The sequence below is a fragment of the Varanus komodoensis genome, unplaced genomic scaffold (genome assembly GCF_004798865.1).
Source record: "Varanus komodoensis strain SLA01 unplaced genomic scaffold, ASM479886v1 scaffold4, whole genome shotgun sequence".
In the NCBI taxonomy this organism is placed as follows: Eukaryota; Metazoa; Chordata; class Lepidosauria; order Squamata; family Varanidae; genus Varanus; species Varanus komodoensis.
The window spans coordinates 28006248-28029743 of NW_025335941.1; the positions used below are offsets into that span (position 1 = coordinate 28006248).

Below are 23496 nucleotides of genomic sequence, written 5' to 3' on the forward strand. Positions count from 1 at the left end.
CATTTTCACCTCACCAAATCTGGCCCTCCTTGCAAAAAGTTTGGACACCCCTGGTCTAGACAATATCTGCCTCCCTGTAATCACAGGTGATAATCAGTTTCCTTATTCAGTATCACTTTACACTTCTAGGAAAATGGGTCTTAGCATATCCAGGTTGGGAGTTCCAAGATGAGGTATTTTGTTGTAGTTGCTTAAAGCAACACAGTGTGCAGGCCAGATTGGTTATAATGGTTAAAATACCTTTAATTAGGTCTTGAATGGACTGACATGGTTCAGTTCAAAAAGCTGATCCTATTGACATGAGAATTTGGTTCACATTATCTAGGGTTGTAAAACTGAGCAATTTTGTATTAAGCTCACTAGAGTTAATTTGCCTGGTCCACACACAATACTGGGAGTTAAATGACCTACAATAAACAACATGGGAATTATTACTAAGCTGTGGTGCAACTTCCAACTGGGCTTATGGTGGCCCATGTGAGCAATGTTGTATAACTGGCTCAATCAGTTGATGATACATAAGTGAATTAGACTGGAGTTTATATTTTAGATTTGATCCACAGATTTCAAATCAAAACATATAAAGAGTTCTTATCACTCTACCTTTCTACCAAAATTCCTAATTTTGAATGAATTGATAGGTGATAGGCCTATAAAAATTTACACTGAGAAATGTTTGATTTGTGATCAAATCTGGAGATTATATTATTTGAAAGTATAAATGGGTGAGGAATATATTATCAAAATATGCTCATGATTTTGAATCAGCTTAACAAAAATATGAGATGAGCAATGTAAGAAGCTGCTTATATTAGCTTGGCTGGTTGATTGAACTCCCTCTGAACTCAGCCTACAATTCCCGTTTTTCCTCCTCTACCCTTCTAAAAATTTGCCTTTGATGATCAAGTGATATTAAATATGAATAAAAGATAGCAGAAGCCTGTCAGTAAAAAGATACTGATTCTTGTTTCTGAAAAGCAGACCTGTTCTTAAGAAGTACTCCTTGATTTGCCACTTAGCTCTCAGTTTCCATTTGTGATCGATCTCCTTACAAGAACTAAATATCTATCTTCAGCTTGTCAGCTGAGCACATTGGTTTGCATTTAATGCAATCCAGTGCTCCAGACAGCAGAGCTGCTCTTCAAAAATGCTAGGCTCTACTGTATCAAATGCATACTAGAGAAATGAAAAGAGAAAATATTTCAAGGAATGTGCTTTACTAGCTCTGTGGAATAAAGAGATAAATAGAGTATTTATCTTGTTAAAAAGATTACCACAGCTCAGTTCCCAATATGAGGGTTACCAGCATTTTTTTAAAAGATTCTTTTCAAGATATTGCCTCCAAACATGTTTTTAGAAGCTAAAGTTGGAAATTTTTGAAATCTTTTAAATAAACAATAAAATTCTATGTCAGGCTTTCTTCTGAACTTGCATATTGTAAATCTAAATGCTATTTGGCTAGAATTCCTACTACAGAGTCATATTCCTACTGCCTAACTAATTTAGTTGGCAGAAAAAAAACAGGAACTTATAGCTGTCTACACTTATTTAACATTTCCTAGGCACTCAAATCACAACACACACACACCCTTCCCACAACCAGGCACTTCAAGGTAGCTGGCATAACTGCTAATACATGGCTGTATATACACAAAAGTTATGTTAGAACTAGTATTTAATGCTACCACAACAAGTCCCAGGCTTCCTTCCTTCCCTGCTCCAATATGGCAAGGAGATCAGAGGCATCTGACTCCATTTTTCACCTACTGTGGTTTGTCTTTCTGGTTGTGTATAAGTACACTAAAATTCAGTGAAGTATAACCAAAACAGGCCAATGATCAATTATTTTCTGTAGCATAACTATGTCTACCTGAAAAGACAACAAGAGTTAAAACAGCAAACTACGCTTCTTTTCCTAATTCTAGAGACACGGGGGTTGTACATCACCAACAGTGCGGAGATATGTTTCTAGATAGGTAACAGCTCTGTGGTCTTTACACACAACTTTACAGTTAATTTTGCTGGACACTCACAGATGCAGTATCTCAAAAATACTACAACCACTCCATAGTTAAAAGAAGATCCATTGTCACAATTCTGCACTAACAGCATAAAATCTGATAAAGCCAAACTGAATTCTCTATTTCAGATTCAAATCATCAGATTAAAAGGCCTGAAGGGAAAGTGTTTCATCAAGATGATCATTTTGACTGTTAAATCTTTTCAAATGCTGGGTAGCACTGTCTTTGTCTCCAACATCCTTCACATGCTCCATGAAAGCACAGGCAGACTGTAGATCAAGTGACAAATAATTTTATAACACTCTGATAATAAGACAGTCTCCTCCAACCTATTTTGGACACCTCCTAATGTCACTGGGAATTGCCCCTGCTGTCTAGAGTTGATGAAGTTATTGTTCTAAACATCTAGGCTGTATTAGATTATTATTAGAACTATGAACCTCAAAATGGACTGTCTTCTCAAAGATGTTTTGAAAAACAGACATAATTTCCTAGTTTGGAAAAGCAGATGTCAAGATTTATAAGCAAAGCAAACCTCAGGCAGAATATTATAAGGGGGCTGAAACAAAGAAGCCTGGTGGACATTGTTAAATTGAACTTAGTAGGAATATCCATGGAAGATTTCTGAGAAACTATTCTTTCCCCAAAGAAAGGTTTCCACAACTCTTTCATTCAACTAAGCCAACAATGTGAAAGACAAAAGACACTAACCAAGAATCCAACTCTCCAGATTTCTGGTAGGAAGAATCTCCTCTCTGTGATACACAGGGATGTCAGCATTTACAGGATATGGCACTGTTGGCTTTTGGGTGTTTATCAGGGTTCCTCATTCACTAGCTATGTTGGATAGCTCAAATTCAGTGTTTCTGACACACAAGAAAAAATATTGCCTGGGGGTCTGAAAAGCAAAGAATAACAAAGTAGGAAGGGTCCAAGAAGGCCATCAGTTCCAACCCCCCTGTTCAATGCTGTACTCTAAGTTAAACCATCTCTCTTGGATGGCTGACTAGCTGCATCTTGAATGCCTCTATGAAGGAAAGCCCATAATCTCCCTTATATAATTGGTTCCACTGGTGTACTTCTCTAACAATCAAGAAGTTCTTCCTGATGTTCACTCATCACTCCATGTCCTGTACTCTGGGATGATTGAGAAGAGATCCTTGCCTTCCTTTCAAGTACTTGAAGAGTGTTATATCTTCCTTCAGTCTTCTTTTCATGGGGTTACACATGCCCAGTTCCTTTAATCTCTCCTGATAGGGCTTGATTTCCATTTACCAGATTGTCTTTGCTGCCTTCCTCTGAACCCTTTTCAGCTTGTCTGCAATGTTCTTGAGCTGTGGTGCCCAGAACTGAACACAGTACCAGATGACGCCTAACACATGCTGAGTAAAGAGGAACTAGTACTTCACATGATTTTGAAGCGATACGTCTATTAATGCAGCCCCAAATAGCATTTTCCTTTTTGGCAGCCACATCACATTCTTGACTCATATTTAGCTAGTGATCCACAAGATCATTCTCACTTGCAGTATGGTTGAGCCCAAGTATTCCCCATCTTGTAATGATGCATTTATTTGTCCTAGGTGCAAAACTTGGCAATTGTTCCTATCACATTTAATTCTGTTGTTTTCATCCCGGTGCGCCAGCCTATCAAGATCACTTTGAATTCTGCATCTGTCTTCAAGGGTATTAGCCCACCCAATGTTGTGTTATCTGCAGATGTGATAAACATTAACTGCATTTCCTCATCCGGACTAGACTTTGCAGTTCATTGTTAATCCTCAAAAACTGGAATGCTGGAGTTAAATGGGAAAAACCTGGGTTCAAATCATCACTCCACACAAAGTTTATTGTGTGACTCTGAGTCAGCCATATTCTTATCCGACTACCTTCTCTCTTTGGGATTGCTGCGTACACATGTTGGAAGGCGGAAATGCGTGCTGTTCCAGGCTACTCAGAAGTGAGAGACAAAAATGTAACAATAAATCTGTATATAAATTGTGTACAATTTGTTTATAAATAGGAACTGAGCGTAATCACTGAGCCTTATGTTCAGCATGCACACATGCAGCTCCTTAATCCTCTGAACTGTAATCATTTGCTATCTTCTACAGAATACAGATCACCACTGCAATGCTGCAGGCTCAACCAAGAGGCACTGTTTTCTTAAGACGGGGAGAGTGGTAAAACAGGAAACGGGTTCTATACACTGAGCCACATAATCTAGTGGAAGTCAACATGAGGTGGCCAGGGCTATTACAAATCTGGAGCTACAAAATGTACTTTTGCTATGTGTCCAAATCATCTGTCCAAGGCCAAGGACACACACGTGGTCAATCTCTAGCATACACAGAATCATTCCAATGAAGATTATAATCAATAACCCTAAGGACAAGGGCTTAGAAGTTGCAAACCCTAGTAAAAACATCCGCATCAATTGTATTTCAGTTAAACAGTTCGATTGTAATGGCTATTTGTTTCCATTTGGCAACAAAAATTTAACACTGAGCCAGAATGGGAGACCCACTTGAGAAGTATTTGAATTTAATAAGTCGGCATTACAAAAGAAAGGTGAACTGTCAAAATGGAGGTTCCCTCACTGCTTGTATACCTGGTGAGATATAGAACTTTGTGCAATATTAACAAAACTATGATTACTAAAAGCTGGGTGGTGGAGAATGTAACACACGCTGCTGCTACCACAGCCTCTTGCAGATCATGTACATTTAATCCACAAAGTGTAAAATGACTTTCCCAGTATTTTTTTTAAAAGTCAGATGAATGTGTGTTTCACAAATACAACTGCATTTTAAATCTGAACAACTACTACACTGTATATGCATTCTACATTTCTCTTCAGAGACACAACAGTTAATAAGGTCCATGTGAGTGACAAACAATTAGGTTGTTGTACTTTAGATACCAAGAATCACAAACCACAATTTCTGTGCACCCAGATTCCACCTCAATACAGAAAGAGGAAAATGTTCTTAGGAGGAAGATAGATTTTAAAATGTCACATTTTTGCAGACAGCATTCCTATATTTTTATATACCGACAAACACATTGTTAACTTGTCTCACAGAAGATCAATAAAGGTCACAATTCCTGATCTCCAAATTGTGGAGATACCATTTCCCTTTTCTACTAGACATACTTTTTCCCTTCTGAAATTCACTGTGACTATAGTTTGTCATGTCAGATGAACAGGCACTAACCAGGTTATAGGAAGCTAAAAATTGTTCAGAAACCATGATTTACAGTCTAGAAGGACTACAAGATTTGTAAATATAATTAAAATAGAACACAAATTATACACCATGGCATTTAAATAAGATTTAGGGTACAATCTAAACAAGAATCTATCATCAACAGCAGAGTGGGAAGAGCAGAAGAGGTCTTCCATGTCCACCACTGAATTAGCAGATTAACAGAGCACAATGAAGATATCTGACTCTGTAGCTCCCTGTGGAGCAACAATGAGCTTATTGGGCAGGATAAAGATACACAAAATTAGCTCAGGCAACTATTTTAGGTATATTTATCTGAGAAAAATGGGTTCTATGATGTGTACATAAAATCAGTTATTCATTTGTTGAAAAAGACCATTGTGCCATGGTCTTAACAACCCTGTTGAGACACATTTTCCTAAAATCACCCACCAACAGAAGCACCAATGAATCAAAAAAATGTTTCTAATATGATATTCTTGCCAGAAAATCCAAACTCATGAGCCTTGATCTTTGGATTTTACAGTAAGAACTTCCTTATTACATAGCTGCTTTAGTTATAGATCTGTGAACCACAGATCTCTAACAGATTCTTTTTGGGCAGAACTAGAAGTTACAGAACATACTTCTGCAAATGGCCCTAGGGGCAGGGAAAATTAGAAATACAATGACACTGACATCATATGTTCTGTATTTAGTAATTGTAGCTTTAAAGAGAGGGAGTGAATGAGACATGGGCTGCTGTTTTCCAGTTGTGCTCTGTGTTGCAGACAGAAATTACTATGAAGAAATGAGTGAGGAAGCTAAAGTTGAATGAAGGCTAGGAAGTCAGTAAAGCATATTGATAGAAGAGTACATGAATGGACTTCAGCAATAGAAGCAACTACTGGGCACTCTTTCAGGGATCTCTTTGCATGACAAGAAACATTAATAAGTGTAGCAAGCTTATAAATTATCTCCCCAAAGTTACTAGGCTTTAACGCATTTTACTTTCCTTATTCTTACATGTAAGAATGGTGGGTTACGGGGACAGAGCCAGCCCTTCTTATGACTAAAAGGCAGGCAAATAAATCATTTGTGCAGCAGACTGGGGGAAGAGACATAAACCCTCCTCCACCAGTCCACATGGGCTCCATGCTAAGCATATCCAAAGGTGATTAGTCTCCTGCATGTCCGGAATAACAGGGCAGCTAACTGGCACTGGAGGAATCAAGCTGCCTTGACTCTACCATCGGTCTACTTGATTTCTGTGCTGTACATGGAGGAAGGGTTGTAACACCTTGCAATTTCCAGCATGGAAACATGGCAGGATGGTGGAGGAAGTTCTTTAGCCTATCTGCACTGCTAAAGGAGTCAGATCTAGCAGCAAATTATACAATCACAGCTGCACTGTTTGCCTACTGTCCTGCTTTACCACACAATTCCAATTATGAAGTTACGTCTTACCTGCACAAACATTCTCATTGAAACACTGGATGTACGTGGAACAGATAAGCCTTTGCCTTCTAAGACAATACGCATTATGAAGCCTACTCACCTTGATCAGCTGGAAATGATCTGAATGTATAAACTATATTTGTAGCTGCCTCATACCAAGTCAGACCAATTGGTCTACTTAGCTTAGTACTGTTGAGATATTAGCAACAACTTTCCAAGTACTTGCCATACAACCTAAGATACCTGAACTGCATATGACAGGAATAAGCCAAACAATATGAAATAAAAAGATATGTTCTGTTACTGAGCAATGAACCCTATACTCTACCCTTTGCTTTTTTCTTAGGAATTTACATCACCAGAAATCTGTGTTAGTGGTTGTGTGTGTGTTGGGGGATGGGGGTCAGGATTGGGTTCCAAGCTGGGGATTCTTTATTTGACTTCTTTAGAATTTCCCTGCTCATGCTAGTCCTTCTTCTAACAATTTATTTCCAGACTAGATGAAGAGAGAAAGCAGACAGCTAAAGTGAAGACAAGTTACTACTTAGTGCAGTCTAGGTCAGATATTTATCACAAAGCAAAGATTTGCCCCTTTGAGAAGCCTGCAGCCAGTTTAAATTGTGTTAACTCTTGGTTTGCTTTTAATTCTTGATTTTACAGTACATCATGCTTTTATTGCTCTGCAATTTCTCTCTTTTTAGTATTTCATAAAATTATTCTGATATTAAAATATTGTTATTAAAATATTATTACTGATATTAAAATATTGTTGCAGTACAGCTTATTAATACTGTCTCTAAATAAATAAAACAAATTGCCAGTGGTTGGAGGTGGGGCTTAAGTGCCCTCTATAGTTGTTTGCCCCTACATATTACCAAGAAAACTAAAATAAAATTATGTAAAGTAGTGAAATTTCTGAATTCCATGATATAATGGAAACTGAAAATTTACTCAGCTTGCAGCATTAATACAACTCACAGATTTCACCTTTTTTTAGTGCACAGAGATCTGACATCTATTATGCACATTTTACATGAACATTTGAAGCCCTTATTTACAGTATTTACCTGATAGCTCCTACAGCATCTTGCACACTGATCAATTAATGGCAAACTGCTTCAACAATTTAGCCATCACACACATATTCAAAGCATGTTAAAGGAAAAAAAGACATATTTTTGTTGTCTAATACTATTAGTTAATTTTATGATTTAAGAGGTCTTAAATCTCTTAAATACAGCAGCCATTACCAACCTGGCATCTTCCAAAAATACTGGAGTATAGTTTCCAGCATTTCTACACAGCTATGCTTGCGAGGATATGCTAGGAGTTATAGTACAACACACATGGAAAGCACCAGATTGGGGAAGGCAACTGTCATATTGTGAGTTGTCATACTGTGAGTTGTCACTCTTACAACAAACTTGTATAGCTGATCCCAGAAATTGAAAATGGGAATGAAAAAATTCTGGTTCAAAGATGGTAACCTTTCCAAAGCATTCACTGAGTCTGCTGCAGAAATAGAACTTGAAACCCCATTCACTGATTATGTCAATTCTTAAGTTAGCCCTTAACATACAGTGTGAATTGCTGGCCCTGGCAAATCACTACATCCAACAAATTCCTCATAAGTACATGGATTGACAAGTGGTCCTACCCCCCCTCCCCCAAATCTGTCCCATGCAGGCCAGATTTTGAAGATTATTTCAGTTTACTCATGCTCATGCTCAGCTTTCAGAAATTAATGCAAGGTTCCAGTTGTACATATTACATGCAGTGAGCACACAACGTTCCCAGAAAGAGGTAACTTGTTTTTTAAAAGCATATTTCCTGCTTTTCAAGTTGTGTACTAGAATATCTAAGAGCAGTGGCTGCTGTCTAAGCCACACCATTCCATAGGATGAAAGGACTGATTATACCCCAATTATCAACTGGGAGCCAGTATAGATGATAGAGGACCAGCAGTATATGAGAGTAACAACCAGCCCCCGACAGCTCTAGTTTGTACCAGTTGAAGTATCCAGACTGTTTTCAAGGGCAGCCCAACATAGAGCGTGTTACAATAATCCAACCGGGAAGGTACCAGGGCGTGTATCACTGTTGCTAGGCAGTGCTTGTCCAGGTAAGGATGCAGCTGATGGGCCAGCCGAAGCTGGAGGAAGGTGCTCCTTGCCACTGCTGTCACCTGGATTTCCAAGGACAGCTCTGGGTCGAAGAGCACTCCCAAGCTGCAGACACTGTCCTTTAGAGGGAGTGCAAACCCATCCAGGACAGGACCAAAATCACTTACCTGAAAACCTGAACCGCCCACCAAAAGGACCTCTGTCTAATCTGGCTTGAGTCTCAGTTTACTGGCCCTCATCCAGCCCATTACCTCGGCCAGGCACTGGTTCAAGACAACCACTGCCTCACCTGGGTTAGATGTAAACAAGAGGTTGAGCTGGGTGTCATCAGCATACAGATGACTCCACAGCCCAAACCTCCTGGTGACCTCTCCCACCAGTTTCATGTAGATGTTGAAGAGCATGGGGGACATAATAGAGCCCTGCAGAACTCCATGGCATAGCTGCTATGGCACAGAGCCATAGTCCCCCAGCACCACCTTCTGGAATCGACCGGCCATATAGGAGTGGAACCACTACCAAGCAGAGCCTCCTACTCCTAACCTGGCCAGCCTATCCAGAAGGATACCATGGTTGATGGTATTGAAAGTTGCTGAGAGGTCCAGGAGAAGCAACAGGGACACACTCCCTCTGTCCCTCTCCCTGCACAGGTCAACGTACAGGGCGACCAAGGCAGATTCAGTACCATAACCAGGTCTGAAACCGGACTGAAATGGGTCTAGATAATCCGTTTCATCCGTTTCACCCTTACCTTGCCCAAAAATGGGATGTTGGCCACCAGGTCTATAACTGGCTGCCACCTCTGGGTCCAGGGACACTTTCTTCAGGATGGGCCTGATCATTGCCTCCTTTAAAGGGGCAGAGACCCAACCCTCCCTCAGGGAGGCATTGATGACCTCCTGGACCCAGGGACTGATCCTGTGACTGGCTCATGTAAGTAGCCAAGAAGGGCAAGGGCCGAGTAAACAGGTGGTTGGGCATACCATCCCAAGCATCTTGGCCACTTCCTCAGGCCGCAGTAACTGAACTCATTCAACAATGATGGACCAGATTGCGCTCTGGACGCTTCCCATTCTGGAATCATATCAACTGTGGAGTCCAGCCCATGGCGAATCTGAGCGACTTTCTCCTTAAAGTGCTGGGCAAAGTCATCACAACAGGCAGCTGTGGGTGGCATCGCATCTTCGTTTTGGCAGTATGCGTTAGGCCATGCACCACTCAAAAAGCTCCACTGGACGGCACTTTGAGGAGGCAATGAAAGCGGAGAAGTATTGCCTCTTCTTCGGCTATGGAAGATATATATATGGAAGATATATTTTTAATCATGTTCCTTCAGAATTTTTCCATTTGCCTTTGCATAATGAAGCAAGCTGCTGAGTAACCAGGAATTTGCATCAATAGTTTTAAGGTAAGCATGCTAAATTCCTACCTTGTGAAGACCATAAAATGCTTACAGGCATGGAAGCCACATCCTTGATTTTTATCCAGCTGTTGTTGCGCTGCCGGCTCCATGAAGAAATTACACAATAGTAGTCTCCTCTGTCTGCTTCAGATGTCCACTGGATTCGTAAGCGGAAAGTGTCCACAGCTGGCTTAGAGAAAATAATTCCCCCATTCTGGGCTCGTTGTTTGTTTTTGTCCCCAACTATCAGCGTCCAGTCTGCATCCATGGTGGCAAGAAGTTCATCTTTTAGCACTTCATCAGTGCGAATGGGCCATCTATAATACCAGGATACTGTGAAACGTATGTTTCCTTCTGTGTTCTGTGCCTCCATAATCCTACATTCCAGTTCTGTGGGATCCTCTGAAAAGGTAGGTGTTTTAGATGCATTCAGAAACACCTGGTAATTTGGCTCTGTGTGGGATTTGGAAGAGCAAGAAGGAAGAAAAGAAAAGCAATTACAAGCATGAAATATGCTATATTGGCACATAACTATCATTTTGCAATTGCAAAATTATGTCAATCCAGACATAAGATGTGGCATCCAACATTAGTAGGAACAGTCAACACTGCCCTTCCATAAAACAGAAGCAGGCAATTTGTGGCCCTCCAAATGTTCCCACCTTCAATTCCTATGAATTCCTCATTGGCTAAGCTAGCTTGAGCTGCCGGAGTGGATCTGGAGGGCCACAATCGCCTACCCAACTATTGTCTTCACATCAGTATCTGCTACTGTGCCAGCCAACTATAATGCTAATTCTGCAGCCAGCTTTTATATTATCAATTTGTTTTGGAATGATTACTTAATGCACACATTTCATTTCAAATTGCAAAATCTGATAGAGAAATGTTTGCTTTCAGTGGCAAGAGTCTGTCAGGTTATTTCCCACATTTTTACCATTTCATGTTCTTGTCTGAGTCTTTAGCAAATAATAACTACAAGCAGAGTATACAAATATCAGAGAACAGGCCACATGTATTTGTTTCCCACTAGAGATAGTCTTGAAGATGCACTTCAAGTTAACTACAGAAACTGTAGATTTACACCAGTGACAATATCATAATCACAAGTCTGAAGAAACATCTCCCCTGCTTTTTCTAATTATACTCAGAGGAAAATAATGTTAGGTACTAATAAGGGTTATTATAAATCAGAGTTTTTGATATTAGTGATGAACCCACACAGAGTTTACTGAAACAGAGAGCATCCAAAACAGAAGAATGAATGTTTTCCACTCTGGTAAGAACTAGAGCAAAGTTGAAAGAAGTGGGGTTTCTGCTAATCATGTCAACATTTGGAAGGCCTATGGGGTGGATCACTAGGGAAAATTTGGCTTTGACATTAGTGCTCTAGCTAGGCTCTTCACACTGACTCTCAGACGGAGGATTTAGAAGGAAGGAATAAAAGGCTTGCTGGATAAGCCTCATTCCTGCACTTTGTCAGCTGTCAAAGAACAGCCTTGCTGACAGTTCAATGACTTAATACCCTGCCAAGCTAACAAACTTCAATCAAGGAGGAGGCGGCTCGTGATGAATTTTAGATGTATTTCATGTACCTCTGGTGATGAGAATTCCTCTCCCACTTTACCCACCCCCAGGCAACTTAAGTTCATTTAAAGAATACTTTCATCCTTCCCTGTTACTTATGCTCTAGTAATTAGTAATGGGGATATCAGTGAGAAGGAATCCCCACTAGACAATGGAATACTTCAATGGCAGGCAGAAGCACCCTATTCAAGCCAACTTTTCTGGGCAGGGAGACACCCAGGTAATATTTGAAGCCTAAGGGCAACTCTGAGGAAAACATTTGCATCTTCCTAAATCAAGTACTCAACTGAAAGTCAAAGCTAACAAGAAACACTATGCAGGTGAGCAGACAGGCTGGTGGAGAAAGCCTTCTGTCCCTGCTCTATGTAAATGCTAAGTAAGGTGAAAGAGGAGAGGAGCCACCACGCTACTCTTCTGTTTCCTAAACAGAAATGCAATAGACTACTTAAGTGGGTTTGGACCCTCCTGCTCTTCTGCCAGCTCCCCACAGGTGAGTAACATTTCCTGCAGGCTGGTAAGTTTTGTGGGGTTGTTTTCAAACCAATTGCTTTAAATGAAGTTGCATTCAGTGGTGATGTATGACTTCTAGATGAGCTTAAAGGGAAGCTAAAGGAGAGGACAGCTCAAAGCCATATAAATAGCGAACAGTAAATGGGATGGTGTCTTCCTTGTTACATCTCCTTTTCAGGTGTTAGAATTTATAACTTGCTCAGCAAATCTTCATTCCTCTAATACTGTAACCCTAAACTCAATTATTAAAAATGAAGTACTATTGCTCTCAATAGAATTTACTTCTAAGTAAACATATTATAAGCATATTGCACAAGTAACCACAGGAATGGTTTCAGGCATGCTTGCTCTCGAAGAGGCAGTCTGGCTTTGTCAGGACAGAGATTATCAGTGACCTTATCTCCGGTTCTGGTAGTTTAACATTCAGAAGTATATATGCACCGATACTTGAATTTCAGTAGGGAGCTTAAGTAGAAATTTTTGCTTCCACTGTTTGAAAGGCTGTCAGGAATCATCTGGCTCCTAATTGCAAAGTCAAAAGCCAGAAACTTGATTTTTCTAATTATTCTCTAAGAGATGCTGACACGTCAAGGCAAACTCTACAGAACAACATGGTTCTTTAGAAATTTATGCTGGGGTTTCAGTTTTCTGTATCTCTCCTGCCTGGATAGTCATTTCTCAGAATATTTGCATAAAAAGCAGACTCACAGAGTAGCTTAAGAATTGAACTAGAGAAACTGACAAAGATATACAGAAAATACCTCTCTTCCTAAAGTCACAGTAGATTATTGAAGTACAGAAAATGCAAAACACAATTTTGTTATTTTTGTCTAGACAAATAGTTGATTCACTTCACTCTTACTATAATGCAGTAGTACCTCGGTTCACAAACTTAATTCATTCCACAATTCTGGTCGTGAACCGAATTGGTCCGCAATCTGAGTCAAATTTCCCCATAAGGTTCAATGTAAATAAGGTTAATCTGTTCTGAACCATAACTTTATGTTATACATAAAGGATGGCATATAAAAGTTTTAAATAATACATTATTTTTTCTAACCACAAAAATATGAGCCACATCCCCAGGCTGTGAGCCCAGCTGCAGCTGCCTCGCTGAGCATGGGTAGGCCGCGGCCTTCTCAAGTCAAGCAGCTGCTGTCGTCAAGCGGCCGCCATGCTTTTTCCTCCTGCAGTGGAGAGAGGCAGGAGGCGCCCCGCTCAGCTGGCCGCAGTCCCATCCCTCCCCTTGGCCCTTGGAAAGCAGCCCTTACCTCCTTTCCTCAAGGGCCTCTCCCAGCCGGGGGAGCTGTCCTGCACCCGCCTCTCCAGCCTCCTGCTCCCACTCCCAGAGCCAGGCGAGTGCCTACAAGGGGACCTTCCTCCGGCTTGGAAGTGGGGTGGAAGCAGTGTGAATCCAGTCAGAAAGATATAGTAGCAAACCAGATCACAGGGAGGTATTTCAATGAGCCACTAGACTGATTATTGCTCCAAAACACTATTTTACCAACATACTAAGGAAAAAGGGGACAAATGGGACCATAAAAATTAGTATGGTTTTCTGTATATTTTATGCATGTCAATGATCTCCCTCACTGTATAAGAACAAGCACAACATGTTCTAGGGACTTAAAAGAAATATTGTGGGCAGACCATTCTTAGTTCTAAAGTAGGAACAATTCCAAACTTGTTGGTTGACCAATGGGGGTAGATGTATTTCTACTAAGGAATCTATGAATACTTTGAATTTAAGTAAAGATGGGCTTTAAAACAAACATGCATGTGTTGCTCATTACAAGCCATAGCAGCTCCAGTGTGAGTTCCATGCAGCTTATTTGAATAAGTCCTCTTAAACCTTCAGAGGTAATATCAGCAGTTACACCACCACCATCTTCTGGTTTGTGCAGAGCTTTTCAATCTCGTCTTTATGCAAACATGGGGGGGAGCATTTTTACACCTGATGCCAAGACTATTTATACTCTCTGTGCTTGTAAGTCAATTGAAAGAGCCGCACTGATCAAATGATGTTCCATCATCTTCTTTCTCTGTATTATGATAAAATTTCAAAAATGACAACATTTGTTATTGAAACTCTAATTCATAAAGTTACTCATGAAAATGACCAAGATGGCTGGCATAGTTAAGAATTTAAGTTGGAGGCTACTGCTAGTGAGTATGAACTGCAGTGTTTAGCACTTTTAAATACTGAAATAATTTTCTCCCAACATGGCTTTTAATGAACAAGTACACCCCTATGAAATGGCACTTCGACTTTTACCTTTAAGATGCAAAGTAAACACAAAAACGGTTATCCATCCAGCTTATAGTATCACCATTCAGCTACTCACCCAAAGCCACCACCTGCACAGTGACTGGCATAGATGTTCTCTCTGCTACCTTGTGCCAGCTTCCATTATGCTGTGGTACCCAGAGAGCTGCTTGGCAGAAGTAATAGCCAGAATCTTCAGGGCCCACATCACGTACCAACAGGTGGTAAGAACTTCGGTCCACATGGCTGAGACTAATGAGGGTAGAGTCACTAACTACAGAATCACGGTCCACACTCAGCAAAACCTGAGCATCTGCCAGAGTAGTATCCTGGGACTCACTGAAGTACCATGTGACTTCAGCTTGGAAGATGCCACTTCTGTCAGTTGTGAAGTTGCAGGTAAGGTCAAGGGAATCCCTGTCTGTCACAGATACATTGTTTCTAGTGATGAACACACCTAGAGCTGTGAAATTCAGTGGAGAGTACAAGAAAAAATGTGTTACTTTCAGCTTTGTAGTTCAGCAGGTTGTATTACTGTCTTGATCTACTGCCTAATTAATAGTTAGTGGTCTACACATATGCATTTATAAGCAAAGCTTAAGCTAGAGACCGCTGACTAAGCAACAGAAATCAGAAATCTTTCACATTTTACAAATATATACTTGTACAAGCTTCAACAAATGCACTCTATATCAGTTTTAAAGCCTGCCACCTTTCAACTGTACCTAGATATGTAAGACTCAAACATTTTTCTACTGAAATTCAAAGACCAGCTTAAAACGTGTTAAATTTTAGCTGTGGCATGAATTCCACCCTCCCAAACAAAGTGTTCCATTATATTAAAGCTGGTAAATGTGGCTATGTACCAGGGGTCAGGAATCCAGGGCTCTGGAGCTGCATGTGGCTCTTTCATCTCTCTGCTGCAGCTCCGTCGCTCAAAATATGCGTCACAAACGCCAATGTGCGGCACCTACCGGCACGCAATTTATTGAGCTTTTCGACCCCCGGTAAGCCAACCATGAATAAATCCAAGAAAAGAAAAGTTTCAGAATAAAACAGAACGTTTAATGGTATGTGGGCAGATTCATTTGCTTTCACTGCTGACGAGACTGGTTTACCTGTATGCTTAATATGTGGTGAGAAATTAGCAAACAACAAAAAGTCAAATGTTGCAAGACATTTCCAGAATAAACACACAGCCTTTGCTGAAAAATATCCGGATGGAGATGAGAGGAAAAAAGCCATTTTGGAACTGATGCAGAAGGTTGATCTGAGCAAAAATCATTTCAAGAAGTGGATTAAGTCTGCAAATTCAACCACATATGCTAGTTTTGTGGCCATTCAGGAAATAGTCAGACGCAGGAAGCCATTCACAGATGGAGATTATATAAAAGAATAATTCATTAAGATTTCATAAATACGAGGAGGACCCAAATAAACATAGAGTATTATATTTGAAAGTAACCTTCAATCCAGCATCTTTTTTTTTTTTTTTTTGGAGTTCAAAATGTTTGTTGCATGCAGAAATAAACATTTGTTTTCTCTGTAGCAGTTCATTGATTTCATAAATGCAACACACTATAGTTTTTTATATATAACATAAAGGTAAAAATGATATATGCAGTGTTATCTTCATTTTAGATGTCAAAAGGGTTTTGTGGCTCCCGGTGTTTTCTTTTCTGTAGGAAATGGGTCCGAATGGCTCTTTGAGTGTTCAAGGTTGCCGACCCCTGCTATGTACTATTTCTCTTCCCTGAAAGAGAACTTCATATCCTTCCCTGTTGTCTACAGCATACATTCACTTTAGTTCAACTTTACAGCACTTTTTAAAAACTGACTTCACGTGAATTGAGGAACTTGATGGAAGCCATGTGTGAATTGCCATCTCCATCCTGAAAAAACAAAAGAGGCTACTTTCTAGCAGACACACCCTCACAAAGAATGATCAATCAGATTTTTCAAACCAACCACTTCCAGAACCTAAACTCCATCTAAATTAGTTGGCATAACTGCATTCTCAAATTCTCTTTGTAGTTATTAAAGGACTTTAATCACTACCTGAACACACTTTTCAAAATGAATCATACCAATTTGGCAAGATATCAAAGTTAGCAAATTTCTCATTTTGTACAAATAAATGAAAAATAATTTCTCATTTTGCACCTGAGTGTGCACCTTCAGAAGCCTTGATGCTTGAAGGATCTTTTAACATTGCGGACCGAGCATCCAAAAGCCGAGCACCTGTGCTTAAGAGATACAATTGTGTTAACAGATGGTGCTTAGAATTTCGGACTGGGAGATCCAGGTGCTCGGTGTGAATCACACTGGGTGACTTTGGCCAGTCACCTACTCTTTGCCTAACCTACTTTACACAGTTGCTGTTTCACAGTGAGGATAAAATGGAGTGGAGGAGGACTAAGAAGTTGCCTAGAATTCCTCACAAGAGGGAAAATGGGTAGAATATAAATGTGATGTAATAATAATCACAACAACCAGGCGTAATTTATCAAAAGGTATTTAAACATAATTTCAAAAGAACAGATTGAGGCAATAAGCTTTTAAAGCTATCTTTCATTTATACCATTCTAATTATTAAGGCAGACATATTAAAGCAATGGCTTAGTGTAATAGGCTAATAGACTGGGGGAGCAGCAGCTGTCTCAGCAGTAAGGGAGAAGGAGGAAAGAGGAAGGAAAGCGATGGGGAATGACAGTAAGAGAAGCAGGCTGGAGGCTGAGCTTGTGAGCACAAAGAGGCAGCTATCAAGTTGCGTATCTCCCTGAAGATGCACACAAGCCTGCAGAAAAGCTGACAGGGTTCTCCAGGAAAGTGGAAGTAATGTAGGAAGGGGGTCTGGTAAGCAAATGAATTTGCAGGAGAGAGGATAGTAAAAGAAAGTGTGTTACAAGTCTATCTGCATAATCTGGAGGGCAATGAAGTTGGAGACAGTGGGGTCATCTGCAGCAACAAACAGAGAGAGGCTGAGAGAGAAAAGGGGTCTTCACAAGATTCCTCTTGTGAGACAGAGGGTTTTTCCTTCTTTGGATCAAACTAACCACCAGGCTGTGCAGGTGCTGCTTATATGCTCCAAATTTGAGCTTAATTATTAAAATGCAATCATAGCAAAAACAAAAAACCCGTATCTCCTGACTTACTGAAACTAAAATATAGGGTTACTAACGTATTTTTCCTTCCCCTCAGCATAAACAGGAAGTGAAGCTTAACAAGCCAGGGTATATTTACCTGTTGATTCCTCTGGCTGACCTTTGGAGCCTTAATGTAAATTAACTACAGATGCTCGAAGTGATTTTCAAGGAGAGGAAGAGGTGAAAGGCTTATGTCTGGCAAGCAATGGACACCAGCCTGTTTTGCTGGGGGCAGTGACAGCTTTGGAGGTGAGGCAAGCTTTTAGAATGGCAAGCTTCTCCTGTGCTTTCCCCAGCTGGAAGGATGCCTAACTTCCTGTGTCACAAACAGCAGAAAACTGGGGTCCCTGGCAACTCTAGCTGATTTATTCTCTTCTCCTCCCCATCCCTGATGGCAACTGTATACCCTTTGCAGTCTGGCATAATTCTAAAGACAATTACCATGCATCAAAGTCTTGAAAAACATTGCTAATTCAATGTCACTGTGGATTATGGCTCTGCTTTGGCACTGAATGAGCCCTAAAGCCTTTTTTGAGACCTCTAGACAAATATCCTATGCAGGTTACATAGAAACATAGAAGCTGAGCAAGTCAGAAGAGGTCTCCCGGGCCATCTAGTCTGACCCCTGGCTGCAGTCAGCTCTACTCATGACATGCCTACCATGTGCAGAAAGTAACATCTTGTGTAGGAGCCTAACTTAATGATAACATGTGAGAGTTAAAATACAAATAGTGCCCACAGATACCTCTGCAGGACTAATTCAAAGAATATGTCAATATCTTCATAAGTCGGTCTTCACAGTTTGGGTTGATATTTCATGCTACACAAACTTAAGACAGAAAATACTGTTACTATATTAATGAGTGCTGAGCTTATGGGAAGCACCACTCTATCTTTTCACCAACTGCTGATTTGCCTTACAGAGTACACACTCTACAACCAAAACCACCAGCACAGAGACACTTACAGGCAGTATCTTTTTATGAATATCACACACTCACCTGTTGGCTGCACCACAACATTTGCTACATCAGCAGTTTTCTCTTGGATCTTTTGCCATGAGCCATCTGCACCTTTCACCCACTCGCTGACTCGACACCTGTAGGCACCCTCATCTGTTGGAAGAGCCTGGGACACAGACAAGCGGTAAACGTCATCAGCCATGGCATCTAAGCGGACATCCCCACTGATATAGCGCTCAGTATATTCCAAACCAGGCTGGAACTTGCCCTCATGCGTCAGGGAAAGGATTTCTTGCCAGGCAAAACCATTCTTAAATTCCCAGGTCACATACAGGTGCGTATGCTCTGAAGAATTGGTGGAAGCTGAGCAGCGCAACTGAAATGCGTCGCCTTCTGATAAGTTCCAAATGGCTGTAGAATGTGCCATTGATCCAGTGAGAGTTAGGCCATCTTCAATCACTGTTTAGAAAAAGAAACATTATCAAACATATGGAATATAATAAATCATTTTACATAAAAAGTGACAATGAAGCTGAGTCAAGCTGCAGTAGTTTGTCATGAAAGAAATGACTAATTATACTAATGAATATGCTGAGCCAGAAGAAATCATCTGTTAGAAAACATGAGCAAAAGACTCTTTTAAATGCCACACTCTTTGCTCCAATTCAATCAATTGTTCCAGCAGCTCCCAACTCTTCTTACCGAGTAAAAAATTCCAAATGGAGAAATTTCTATTTCCATTGCATTGTGCTGTAGCCATAAATGTCGGACAGACTGAAATGCAATAGGAGTTATTTTCAAGAACTTTTCCTTAAATCAAAAGGATCAATTTGCTTCATGGAGTTCTCTAAAGTACTCCACACCCTGTTTCCATTAGGGGAATATACTGCAGTGTACTTTCACCAGTCAGTTTTACAACACAGGTAGGTGGCAGAGTAAAAGGAGGGAGTGCAGGTTATTATTACTGTAATATTTATTTATATTCCACCTATTCCCAGAGATTGGGACTCAAGGTGGCTCACAACATTCAAAAGTACACAAAAGATAAAATTAAAAACAATACAATTAAATCAACTACATCTTAAAATTAAATCACCACTTAGTTTTAAAAAAGTATAAAATAGAAAGAGTAAGGTTAATCCAACACAAACTGGATTTGGCCATTCCTAAATGCCTGCTGCTTACTGAACCATAATAGGGAAGATACCAGAGCCTCTGGGCACCCACCAAGAAGGCCCTGTCCTACATTCTTCTCAAGTGTGTCTGTGATGGTGGTAGGATCAAGAGAAGGGCCTCCCCAGAAGATCTTAGACCCAGATGGGGGAAAATACAGTCTTTCAAATAGCCCAGACCCAAGCTGTTGGTAACATTTGCTCCTGGTTCTGCTCCCTCTGAGCAAACTGCTATTTGACTCAGGAAGAATATAACACGCTGTTACCAACTCATTCTGAAAACTCTATCATAAAATCTTAGAACTGGAAGGGACCATTTAGGCCATCAAATCCAACCCCCTGCTCAGGGCAGGAATCCAGTGTAAAGCATCCCTGACAGACAACCCGTCTATGCTAGAACAACTCCAGCAACTAAGAATCTATTACCCCCCTAGGAAGTTGGCTCCATTTTATGACTGCTCTAACAATTAGGTTTTCCAGATATTCAACTGACATGCCTTCAACTGATCTACCTTCCTATAAATTAGGACTATTATTTTGTGACCTAAATGACAGAAAATAGGTTGTGGCCCTTTTCTAAGTCACAACCCTTTGGGCACATGCAAAGTGCTATAATATCCCCCACTCAGTCTTTTTGTTCTTAAGGCTTTCTGTCCTGACAGTGACTCTGAAGTTACAGGTGCAACTTCAGATTAGGGAGTAGATGAATGCCATTTCATGGGTGGGAAGGAGAGGAGTTAGGTTCAGCCAGGATACCAAATATGTTTACAGTGTCTCAGTTCCTCCTCCTTGTAAGCAAGGACAAAGGACACAAACAGCCAAAAATAGCTATGTCTTTTGCAAGGCAGAAGAAGTACAGAGACAATCTTTGATTGAATGCCTATAATCCTCAGCGTTCTGAAGGCTACAGGCAGCCATACTGCATGGCATTGCAAATGGCTTAAAAGCCCATAGTTTCTCTGAATGGGGCTGCAGGTAGAAGGACAATGAATTTGATCTAGTGGAGATTCCAGAGCAGCTACCAAGGCCTTCTCTTACACTTATGCCAAATGTGCCTTCAGTGCTGGCAGGATGAGAGGAAGGGCTTCTCATAAGGAACTTAAAACCAAGCCAAACCCACTCAGAAGAAAGTAGCCTTTGAAACAATCTGCTCACAACCCCAGATTAAGAATCTACTTCTGACTGATTTTACATACCCTTGTCCCATCAGGCATATATATATATATAAAGTTTATATTTGTAATATAACACAATATGTAAAAATAAACCCCCTCTTTTTACTGTCTATCTCCAGATTATGCAAAGACACAAGAGAATATGTATGATTATATTTGTACTCTAGATGCTCCACATAATGCTTGTTAAAATATATGGAGACCCAATACCAAATAGGAATCCCCTCCTCCTGTAGATGTACCTTTGACTTCGACTACAGCATTGTAATTTCCCTGAAAGACAGCATCTGTGCTGGGTGTAGTGCATCGATACATCCCTTGGTCGGTAGAGTGGATGTTTTCAATCACAAGTTCCACAGTATTGTTGCTATTTCGCTTCAAGGTGATCTCCTTTCTGTTAACCCGATCTTGATACTCCTGAGACGTGAACCAAGGGTCCCAAGTACTCACAACATGTACAAATTTAGAGTCCTGAGCAGGATTTGTAGAGAACTCCCAATCAAAGTTCTGCTCACTGGGTCCATCGTATTGAGTAACATTGCATGGAATCACCACCGTTGTGCCTTCAACTCGGACTAAGGGACCTACAGGCACCTTCACTATGCGTCCATGGCAGGAAACTGAAAAAGAATGCACACTATTTTGAATAAACATCATAATTATATTTCAACAAACAGGGAAGAGAGGGGCTAAGGGAAGAAAAGGAAAGGAAACTAACAATTGCCAACCAAAGCTATTTCCCAGTGAATTAGGGGGAGAGAATATCAGACTAAGTTGGGGAAAGACTCAAGATTAGGGTTGAGAAACCCCATTAGAACCTGTCCCTCCAAGCATTCCTGGACATCCTTGGGTGCTTGGCCTAGTCTTCCAAAGTCAGCTGAACAGGAGTTTGCAAACACTTGTGGACCCCCAGTTATGCAACTGCCAACCTTCTTCCCCAACAGGTGCACCCCAAACAGCCTCTGTACTTGGCATGGAAGAGAGGGACTACTACCAGTCATGTGGGGTTCCTTTCCTAGTAAACGCCTCATCACTAGCCTTCTCTGGTGTCACTGTCACCTGACACAGGAGAGGGATGCTGCTTGTACAAAGAGGGGCTTCGTTAAGTGGCCTGCAAATTCTGGGCATGCTCACCAGGAACTCCAATTCAGGGTTCCTGCAAAGCAGACTGGAGTCTGGTGAGCCAAGCCCAGGGAATCTGATGGATTCCTACCCCTGCAAATAAATTCCTCACACATCCCTACACAGGATCAAATCTCTGCCCAGATATGAAGCTACGTGGGTGGCCCTTGGGAAGTTATTCTTCACTACATCCTTATTCATGCTGTCACTGGGTATCAACTAGAATTGTGAATACTGTCAGCAGAGAACAAAAAATTATTGTTCTTTTCCCCGACATAATTTCCTTGATTCTTCATTTAGTCTGTGCTGCATGTAGGACCACAGTCTAGCAGAGTTAGCAACAAATTAATCTAGTACCCCCTCCTTTTGTTTGCAGCTAAAATACCATATATTGCTTCAAAAAGGAATAATTATGTTTTATGGTTTTTGTTATTATTGTCATTTATTTTTATCTGTATTTTCTATTTTTATATGCATTGTTGTTTATGATTCGGCTGTGAGCTACCCAAGAGAGCATTCTGGCTATGGGGCAGCATACAAATGCAATAAATAAGTAAAAGCTGTTTGCCCAGCACCATCAAGGTAGAATTACCATTTTTCCTAATATTTGGTGCTTAGATATTGTAGTTCCCAGTTCTTAGACTTACATATGGGTCTAATAAACCTTGCAGAGAACTATTTGCTTTCTTTATAGTATTTTTAAATGTTGTTGCATTTCAGAGATTTCTTGCTAATTTGTACTATTAACATTTTCAGGGTTTTGAGAATTTAGAGATTTTGAATAATTGTTTAATGTTCGCAGAAGGTTGCTCTAAACTACAGAGTGTTCTGTAGTTTGCCAAAGCAAAAGTCTCTTTTTCAGTCTGGTGTAAGCATGCCCCCCCCCCCCTTCAGACTGAGACTATAGTTCCAGTGGTTAAAGAAACTTTCGTTTTTCTTCCCCACCAATACTATCTGGATCAGGCCTCATACTTCCATGTTAGGATCTCAACCAAGATCAGAATCACATATTTTCTCTAGGCGGAACCACTAATTGGTTCAAAATTGAGAAAGGAGTTCGGTAAGGCTGTATACTGTCACCCTGCCTGTTTAACTTATATGCAGAGCACATCATGAGAAAGGCGGGGCTAGATGAATCACCAGTTGGAATTAAGATTGCTGGGAGAAATATCAACAACCTCAGATATGCAGATGATACCACTCTAATGGCAGAAAGTGAAGAGGAACTAAAGAGCCTCTTGATGAGGGTGAAGGAGGAGAGCACAAAAGTTGGCTTGAAACTCAACATTAAGAAAACTAAGATCATGGCATCCAGTCCTCTCACTTCCTGGCGAATAGATGGG

General features: G+C 40.6%; 1 protein-coding gene across 1 annotated transcript in view; it reads right to left on the bottom strand.

Annotated features, from left to right (window-relative positions):
- PTGFRN (prostaglandin F2 receptor inhibitor) overlaps window positions 1-23496 on the bottom strand; it is a 94520-nt gene that overhangs the window by 42625 nt on the left and 28399 nt on the right. The window contains exons 2-5 of the mRNA XM_044442472.1: window positions 21274-21651; window positions 18724-19143; window positions 14656-15039; window positions 10241-10666 (exon numbers count right to left, since the gene is read on the bottom strand). Of these exons, the coding sequence (XP_044298407.1) occupies window positions 10241-10666; window positions 14656-15039; window positions 18724-19143; window positions 21274-21651 (1608 nt within the window). The remainder of the gene's footprint in view (window positions 1-10240; window positions 10667-14655; window positions 15040-18723; window positions 19144-21273; window positions 21652-23496) is intronic.